Source organism: Oncorhynchus mykiss, chromosome 25, assembly GCF_057628025.1.
Source record: "Oncorhynchus mykiss isolate SJ-2025 chromosome 25, ASM5762802v1, whole genome shotgun sequence".
Classification (NCBI taxonomy): domain Eukaryota; kingdom Metazoa; phylum Chordata; class Actinopteri; order Salmoniformes; family Salmonidae; genus Oncorhynchus; species Oncorhynchus mykiss.
This window is the reverse complement of record NC_143046.1, coordinates 88,847,501-88,857,555: the sequence shown is the minus strand read 5'-3', so window position 1 is coordinate 88,857,555 and position 10,055 is coordinate 88,847,501. Positions and strand designations below refer to the sequence as shown.

Below are 10,055 nucleotides of genomic sequence, written 5' to 3'. Positions count from 1 at the left end.
GACTGCGGACCTCAGGGGGTCAGTGACTGACTGACATTTACATCTCATCTGGGATTCATTTCCCGCCCAAGTGGCAGAACTTCTAGACGCACCCTAACAGCTGCACTTCAAGTGGTCAGTGTCTATGTAAGGGATATTTATTTTTGTACTGCAATGTCCACATGGGTGTGGTGTGCTGAATCTGAATAGTAGCCTAGACTAAATAATAATACAAAAGAAAACCGTATGACCATGTCCTGGATAGATATCTGCCTCTATCGCAGTAGATTGACCCATCAGCCTGCAATGATAGTAACACTGTTAACAACTGGGGGGGGGGGGGGGGGGGGGCTGCCCTAAGTGACTGTTCGGGATGACATCATGGTACCCATGGGACCACGGAGCGCGCACCACAAATCTACACTGCCTCTGCGCACATATGAGCGCAATATATCTGACTTTTTTTTAAATTAATTTTTATAGGGAACAGGTTGCTGAACACACAAAACGCGAGGCATAGCTTGTTATCGGCATTCATTATCTAGTTGCTGCGGTTCTTCTCTTTGAGGTAGGCTACAGGCTACAGAAGAAGCGAGATGCGCCACGCATCAGGCTTTTGTCGACAGAAATCCATGGCAGAGATTCTAGAATCATGATTATATAAGGAAAAGGAGAGTCGGATGCACGCACGGCCGATTCCACCGTCACCAGAAGACTGGAAAATAAAAGATACAGGCTGTAACGTGCGAGCGAGGTGTCACAGGCTGGCACCAGTGTTGCCTAGCGCCAGACCACTTTGCGCCACAAGTAGAAAACAGGGGATGCACGAAAACAGTGAAGACAACCGGGCACGATGCAGGACTGAATCTATATATTTCCCCTAGAATAACCAGACAGACGTTGTGTCGACTTGGCTATCATTTGAGTGTAAAGCGCGTCGAATAAGTAGTCTAATTTATTATCGTGAAGATGAGTGTAAACCAGACTGGGTATGATGGCATCTCTAGAGTGGATGGTGTCACGGTAACGGGCGGCCTCAACATCAGTGGTACCCCGAAGCTGCAACAGTGTGCTCAGCCTCCCGGTAACCGATCCAGGGATGCCCGATACCAGCAACACGGCGGTCGGCAGCACCAGCACGCCAGCTCCGCTGTCAAACCGCCTAATTCTGAACGGTCCGAACCCGCGGACGTTGTGAAGCGCGCCATTGACTTCAAGACTCAAGGCACACAGTGTTACAAGGATAAGAAGTACCGGGAGGCGATTGGCAAGTACCACCGTGCTTTATTAGAGATGAAGGGGTTGTGCCGGGTGCTGGGAGACCCTGAAGCCAGCTCTAAGTCTCCTTCCTCTGTGCTGCCTACTATGACCAAATCAGACAGCCTGACGGACGAGCAGAAAGGTGCCATGGAGAACGCCGAGCTGGAGTGTTACAACAGTCTGGCAGGTATGTGATCATCGTTACGTAATTGTTCTATTGTCTTATGTAAGGACATGGGGGTTCGATATCGCCCCACATATTACAGACTGCAGATCTAATGGTTTATTATTGCCCAATATCATCACCATCATCATCATCATCTTCATCATGATAACCACCATCATTATGTCCATTGTCCATCCCGCCATGATTAATTGTAGGCTTATTCTAACGTTTAAACGTGGCTGAGAAAATAATCTCTGAATATGCACCTGATATTCACCAGTCAGTCACCTGCCAGCATTTCCAAATGCCTGTGCTTAGAATTGTACTAAACCTGCTGTCAAATTTAGGCATGAAGATTGACAGATTGACATTTACTTTTATACTGTCTGTAGACGTTCACATCTAATTTCTGTTTCGCCAAATTCTAATGAATTGTTTTAATAATTCTGTAGTGGTGGGTGGGTGAAAATCACCGGGGAAGTCAAGCCCGGGAAAAAAATGCCATATTACAACCTGTGTGTTGTGATAATTGCGTTGTCTGCTCTATAACCTGTTAGTTCTGATGCCTTGCCACCGTGATAAACAAAGTATTCAGACCCCTTGACTTCTTCCACATTTTGTTACCTTTACAACCTTATTCTAAAATTGATTACTTTGTTTTTTTCCGTCATCAATCTACACACAAAACCCCATAATGATATTGCGAAAACAGGATTTTAGATTTTTTTGCTAATTTATAAAAAATAATTTATAAAAAATAAAAATAAATTTTAAAAAACGGAGCGCTCTGGAGCAGGTTTTCATCAAGGATCTCTCTGCACTTTGCTCTGTTAATATTTTCCTCGATACTGACTAGTCTCCCAGTCCCTGCCGCTGAAATACATTCCCACAGCATGTTGCTGCCACCACCATGCTTCACCATAGGGATGGTGACAGGTTTCCTCCAGACGTGACGCTTGGCATTCAGGCCAAAGAGTTCAATCTTGGTTTCATCAGACCAGAGAATCTTGTTTCTTATGGTCTGAGAGTCTTCAGGTGCCTTTTGGAAAAACTCCAGGCGGGCTGTCATGTACCTTTTTACTGAGAAGTGGTTTCCATTTGGCCACTCTACCATAAAGGCCTAATTGGTGGAGTGCTGCAGAGATGGTTGTCCTTCTGGAAGGTTCTCTCATCTCCACAGAGGAACTCTAAAGCTCTGTCAGAGTGACAATCGGATTCTTTTTCACCTCCCTGACCAAGGCCTTTCTCCCCCGATTGCTCAGTTTGGACGGGCGGCCAGCTCTAGGAAGAGTCTTGGTGGTTCCAAACTTCTTCCATTTAAGAAGGATTGAGGCCACTGTATTCTTGGGGACCTTCAATGCTGCAGAAATGTTTTGGTACCTTTCCCAGATCTGTGCCTCAACACAATCCTGTCTCGGAGCTCTATGGACAATTCCTTCGACCTCATGACTTGGTTTTTGCTCTGACATGCACTGTCAACTGTGGGACCTTATATAGACAGGTGTGTGCCTTTCCAAATCATGTCCAATCAATTGAATTTACCACAGGTGGACTCCAATCATGTTGTAGAAACATCTCAAGGATGATCAATGGAAACAGGATGCATCTGAGCTCAATTTCTAGTCTCATAGCAAAGGGTCTGAATAGTTATGTAAATAAGGTATTTAAGTTTTTTATTTTTATATATATATATATTTGCAAAAAATTCTAAAAACCTGTTTTCACTTTGTCATTATGGGGTATTGTGTTTAGATTGCTGAGGATTTTTATTTATTTAATACATTCTGAGTACTTTCCCGAAGGCACTGTATAGGCCTAAGTCCGAGACAATAAGAAGACAGCAGAATAAATTAAACTACTTTTATTTCATCACAAAACCGGAGAGCAACATTTGTCTGGTGAAGCCCACCAAACATCTTGCATGACCTACAGCGTTGTCTAGGAAGTTAATGCTTTCGGAAATCACGAAACCAACTATTGATTTAGAACCATGGAGAGTTACAGGAAGTCACAAATAAAACAGGAACTGCCTCCGCTATTCCAGCACCATTTCAACATCATCTAATCACCTCTGATTAGTCTAATACAGTGACAACTAAAAGATACCAGAAAAAACTATTTAGTCCAATCAACGTAAGCTAAATATGATGTGGCTGTCCATGTTACTCATTTCTGTGTATGTGTGTATGTGTGTGTGTGTGTGTATGTGTGTGTGTGTGTATGTGTGTGTGTGTGTGTGTGTGTATGTGTGTGTGTGTATGTGTGTGTGTGTGTGTGTGTGTATGTGTGTGTGTGTATGTGTGTGTGTGTGTATGTGTGTGTGTGTGTGTGTGTGTGTGTGTGTGTGTGTGTGTGTGTGTGTGTGTGTGTGTGTGTGTGTGTGTGTGTGTGTGTGTGTGTGTGTGTGTGTGTGTGTGTGTGTGTGTGTGTGTGTGTGTGTGTGTGTGTGTATGTGTGTGTGTGTGTGTGTGTGTGTGTGTGTGTGTGTGTGTGTGTGTGTGTGTGTGTGTGTGTGTAAGTAGAAAACACATGTTGACTCACCCTACTCGTAGAGAAACACCAATGCCAGCCTCTTCTTAAATGTTTCCTAAACGGTCGGTGACTCTGTCACCAGTACACCTTTTTAGTTATTGTTGTCCTAGGCTACCTGGCAAAAATGCTTGCACTCTAGCCTAATGATTTATTTATTTCACCTTTATTTAACCAGGTAGGCCAGTTGAGAACAAGTTCTCATTTGCAACTACGACCTGGCCAAGATAAAGCAAAGCAGTTCGACACATACAACAACACAGAGGTACACATGGAATAAACAAACATACAATCAATAATACAGTAGAAATATCTATATACAGCATGTGCAAATGAGGTAGGATAAGAGAGGTAAGGCAATAAATAGGACATGGTGGCAAAGTAATTACAATATAGCAATTAAACACTGGAATGGTAGATGTGCAGAAGATGAATGTGCAAGTTGAGATACTTGGGTGCAAAGGAGCAAGATAAATAAATAAATAAATATAGTATGGGGATGTGGAAGATTGGATGGGCTGTATACAGATGAGCTATGTACAGGTGCAGTGATCTGTGAGCTGCTCTGACAGCTGGTGCTTGAAGCTAGTGGGGGAGGTAAGAGTCTCCAGCTTCAGAGATTTTTGCAGTTCGTTCCAGTCATTGGCAGCAGAGAACTGGAAGGAGAGGCAGCCAAAGGAAGAATTGGCTTTGGGGGTTACCAGTGAGTAATTTCCTTTCATGAGAAACAATGCACCAGGCTAGCTAGTTAGCATGTTGAACTTCCATCCTCTCAGGCCAGGGACACAACGTATTAATTTATGGTTGGATCAGAATCACTGTTATAATCATTGGCCAGTACAACAAATTAAGTAAAACCACAAGTCCAAATCCCTATCGCCATCCATGGCTGATTTAGGAAAGGGCCAATTTTAGCTAGCTCGCTATCCACCGGAGAGAAATTAAAATGTTTTCTTTAAATTGTGTTTGGCTTTTGATGTGATGTCATTGGTGTGAAGCCAAATCCAAACTGGCTTCCCTTTATCCATTTTTTTTGGTGCTTCAGGACCATTCACAGGTGAGCTCACACGGTTTAGCTCAACGCTGATTGGCTATTTTAAAAAATGTATCGAGAGAGGCCATATGCTCGCTGGCTTCCCTTGCATTCAATGCTATGGGCGACAACAGTGTCATACTCTTTTTGACCAGACAGCATCAGACAGATGAACTACACATACTGATAAAGCAGGGACCCAGTTTTGTCCAGATGTTTTCTCCAGTGATACACATTTAGTCTGTTGCGAATTAATGGACATTTATGAAACACCGACAGATAAAAATGCATAATTCTGTATGTTTAAAGAAAAAACATGATTGGTCCAAAAACATTTTTTTGGGGGGGGGAGGAGCCTGGCTTCCTTTGGCATCCATGAATTACACGCCATTGTGCCTCTCTCTCCTCTCAGCGTGCCTGTTGCAGATGGAGCTGGTCAACTATGAGCGTGTGAAGGAGTATTGTCTGAAGGTGCTGCGTAAGGAAGGGGACCACTTCAAGGCTTTGTACCGCTCTGGGGTGGCCTACTATCACCTAGGAGACTTCCACAAGGCCCTTCACTATCTCAAGGAGTCCCACAAACAACAGCCAGCAGGTGAGGGTTAGGCTGGCTAGTCTGCTAACCCTATGCTCATTTCACATATTATTCCATTTGATCCACCATTTTGAAAAAAAAAGCGTATTTATTTTACCAGGAGGTACAGTCGAGACAGGTACATTCTGTTGAGGAAATCAATAATTAAAATGGAATTGAGCATGGCATTCATTTGACAGTGACTTCAAGTCTAACTGGACGTCAGCAAAGCAATTGGATGGAAGACTGCCATTTTGGCTAACCCCCAACCAGATTGATAGATTTAAAAACCTATAACTCAACTGGCGAAAGTTCACCCTAACAACCCAGGGGTTTTAATCAACGTTAATAAATCAGATGACGTAATGTTTTATTTTTCCTAAAGCATCCTTTTTTTTAATGTCTTTGTATTCCAGACACCAACGTTCTCCGTTACATCCAGCTGACTGAGATGAAGATCCGTCGTTCTGCCCAGAAGGAGAAGAAAGAGACCGCATAAACAACCAACACTCACTGTCTTAATTGATAACTGAGGCTTTACCCGAAATGGCACCCTATTCCCTATGCAGTGCACTAGGTCCCTATGTGCCCTGGTCAAAAGGAGTGCACTGCATAGGGAATAGGGTGCCATTTAGGATGTCACCCACCTAACCTTTTCACTCAACTGTCAATTTGTACTTTTCTTCATGCTCCACTCAGACCACGATACAGGGTCTCTGTGTTTTAAAGGATTTCTATATAGATATGCTTTACCTTTGCACAGCCACTTTATCCTTCTTCGTCTTCGCCGATTATGTGATTCATACCAACGTGTACTTTAGTACTTATGAGTAATATGTCAACTATTTTATACAGATATGCAGTACCAGTCAAAAGTTTGGACACACCTACTCATTAAAACGTGTTTCTTTATGTTTTCTATTTTCTCCATTGTAGAATAATGGTGAAGACCTCAACACTATGAAGTAACACATATGGAATCATGTAGTAACCAAAAAAAAGTGTTAAACAAATCAAAATATATTTTAGATTCTTTAAAGAAGCCACCCTTTGCCTTGATAACAGATTTGCACATTCTTGGCATTCTCTCAACCAGCTTCACCTGGAATGCTGTTCCAACAGTCTTGAAGTAGTTCCGACATATGCTGAGCACTTGTTGGCTGCTTTTCCTTCACTCTGCTGTCCAACTCATCCCAAATCATCTTATTTGGGTTGAGGTCTGGTGATTGTGGATGCCAGGTCATCTAATGCAGCACTCCATCACTCTCCTTCTTGGTCAAATAGCCTTTACACAGACCGAAGGTGTGTTTGAGTCATTGTCCTGTTGAAAAACAAATGATAGTCCCACAAGCTCAAACCAGATGGGATGGCGTATCGCTGCAGAATGCTGTGGTAGCCATGCTGGTTAAGTGTGCCTTGAATTCTAAACAAATCACAGACAGTGTCACCAGCAAAGCACCCCCACAACATCACACCTCCTCTTCATGCTTCACGGTGGGAACTACACATACGGAGATCATTTGTTCACCTACTCTGCATCTCACAAAGACACTGGGAAGAGACCCAAAAATGTTTTTAAAAAAAAGGACTCATCAGCCGAAAGGACAGATTTCCATGTTTCTCGGCCCAAGCAAGAGTGTGCAAAGCTGTCATCAAGGCAAAGGGTGGCTACTTTTGAAGAATCTCAAAAAATAAAATGTATTTAGATTTGTTTAACACTTTCTTTGGTTACTACATGACTCCATATGTGTTATTCCATAGGTTTTGATGTCTTCACTATTATTCTACAATGTAGAAAATAGTAAAAATAAAGAAAAACCCTTGAATGAGTAGGTGTGTCCAAACTTTTGACAGGTACTGTACATACAACCGAAATGGTGCAGCGGTCAGCCTTTTTCGGCGACCATCTTTAAAGTTTATGTGCAGACATCACAATGTTGCTGAACGTTATACATAGTTGGCAATGCAGCACACTGCCAGGTCCAACGTGTAGACTAGGGCAACAACACATCTGATGGAGTCAAAGTAACAGATTTCACAGGATGAAACATGTGGCCTGTGACGTCTGCCTTCCCTCCCTCCTACTGACAACATGTGGTTTGTGTTCACCGCGGAGTCACTGTTTGACAAACCTCCCACTTTTAGCCCAGGATTCAATCCAATCGCGCTTTGTCCGCTTGTGCACGTGCGTTCACGGAGATCCCGTTCACCATAAACGTGGCATATGTCAGCTTAATCGGAAAATTATCTTTAAAATGACGCAAATCGGTGGTCGGATTGAATCCCGGCCTTAGACATTGAGCCAAAACAACACTTGTGTTTTTGTCTTTATAGATTATTGAGATTTGGCAAGATGTGTTGATAACTATAATAATATATATATATATAATAGATCTATAAATACTCTATTTAGGTTATAAGGGCACAAACACTGAATAAAAATATAAACACAACATGTAAAGTGTTGGTATGTTTCATAAGCTGAAATAAAAGATCCCCCAAAATTTTACATGTGCACAAAAAGCTTATTTCTCTAAATTTTAGTGCACAAATTTGTTTACAGCCCTGTTTAGTGAGCATTTTTCCTTTGCCAAGATAGTCCATCCACCAAAAGGCCACTCTAAAATGTGCAGTTTTGTCACACAACACAATGCCACGGATGTCTCAAGTTTTGAGGGAGCGTGCGATTGTCATGCTGACTGCAGGAATGTCCACCAGAGCTGTTGCCAGAGAATTGAATGTTCATTTCTCTACCATATGCCGCCTCCAACGTCGTTTTAGAGAATTTGGCAGTGCGTCCAACCAGCCTTACAACCACAGATAACATTTATGGCGTCGTGTGGGCGAGCGGTTTGCTGAACGTTGTGAACAGAGTGCCCAATGGTGGTGGTGGGGTTATGGTATGGGGCAGACATAAGCTATGGACAACGAACACAATTGCATTTTATCGATTTTTTTAAAAGGTATCTGTGACCAACAGATACATATGTGTATTCCCAGTCATGTGAAATCCATAGATAAGGGACCTAATGAATTTATTTAAATTGACTGATTTCCTCGTATGAACTCAAATGATCTCTGTAAAATTTTTGAAAATGTTGCATGTTGCGTTTATATTTTTTGTTCAGTGTATTTGCTAATTACAAGCTCATTGTCATGACACTTTATCAGAAAATATATTTAAAAAAAGAGTAGCTTACTTTATAAAAGAAAGTGCTATAAGTATGTTTTAATTATATAATAGCAAAGCTAATTGTATTTTGTTTGTAAATGTAAACAGGGGCATTCCATACACAAGAGTATCTTTGAGAAACCCCCAATTTACTGTTACGTGTCTAATAAAGGAGTTATAATTATATTTATTTATTACAGTAATTGTTTTGTTTTTTGCACGTACCTCACCATCAAATCTTAAACTATTAATAGCACATACCAACAAATCAAATTTAATTCTCAGAATAAATACATTTTTTTCCCCCCATGGCATGGGCTCGCTCTAAAGGTTTTCAATAAAATAATTCTCAAATCCTTCAAATACAAACATAATTCAATAGAACACACAACAAAAACACTGGCTTTTATGGTTGCCTAATATCTCCCAGTCTATTAACTGAAGGAGGAAAGAGGAGCTGAGGGAGAGGATGACATCATACCTTCTCCTCTTGGTAGTTGTCATATTGAGATGGACTATAATGCGCCTGCCTGGTTGTTGAACTGCCTGGTTATTGAACTGCCTGGCTATTGAACTGCCTGGCTATTGAACTTCCTGTTTATTGAACAGCTGGTTATTGAACTGCCTGGTTATTGAACTGCCTGGTTATTGACCGGCCTGGTTATTGAACTGCCTGGTTATTGAACTACATGGCAGGGGACAGTTGTTGTGTCTGAAATGGCGTCCCCAGTCCCTATATAGTTCACTGTGTCTGAAATGGCGTCCCTAGTCTCTATATAGTTCACTGTGTCTGAAATGGCGTCCCTAGTCCCTATATAGTTCACTGTGTCTGAAATGGCGTCCCCAGTCCCTATATAGTTCACTGTGTCTGAAATGGCGTCCCTAGTCCCTATATAGTTCACTGTGTCTGAAATGGCGTCCCTAGTCCCTATATAGTTCACTGTGTCTGAAATGGCGCCCCTAGTCCCTATATAGTTCACTGTGTCTGAAATGCCGTCCCTAGTCCCTATATAGTTCACTGTGTCTGAAATGGCGTCCCTAGTCCCTATATAGTTCACTGTGTCTGAAATGGCGTCCCTAGTCCCTATATAGTTCACTGTGTCTGAAATGGCGTCCCTAGTCCCTATATAGTTCACTGTGTCTGAAATGGCGTCCCTAGTCCCTATATAGTTCACTGTGTCTGAAATGGCGTCCCTAGTCCCTATATAGTTCACTGTGTCTGAAATGGCGTCCCTAGTCCCTATATAGTTCACTGTGTCTGAAATGGCGTCCCTAGTCCCTATATAGTTCACTGTGTCTGAAATGGCGTCCCTAGTCCCTATATAGTTCACTGTGTCTGAAA

At 42.1% G+C, this 10,055-nt stretch overlaps 1 protein-coding gene across 1 annotated transcript; it reads left to right on the top strand.

The window, feature by feature from the left end:
• The first annotated feature begins 345 nt into the window (after positions 1 to 345).
• On the top strand, positions 346 to 8,903 carry ttc9 (tetratricopeptide repeat domain 9). Its single transcript, XM_021585456.3, has 3 exons — positions 346 to 1,426; positions 5,380 to 5,562; positions 5,958 to 8,903. The coding sequence occupies exons 1-3, from the start codon at positions 949 to 951 to the stop codon at positions 6,038 to 6,040; spliced, it is 744 nt and encodes a 247-aa protein (XP_021441131.3). The 5' UTR covers positions 346 to 948; the 3' UTR covers positions 6,041 to 8,903.
• The last annotated feature ends 1,152 nt before the right edge of the window (positions 8,904 to 10,055 follow it).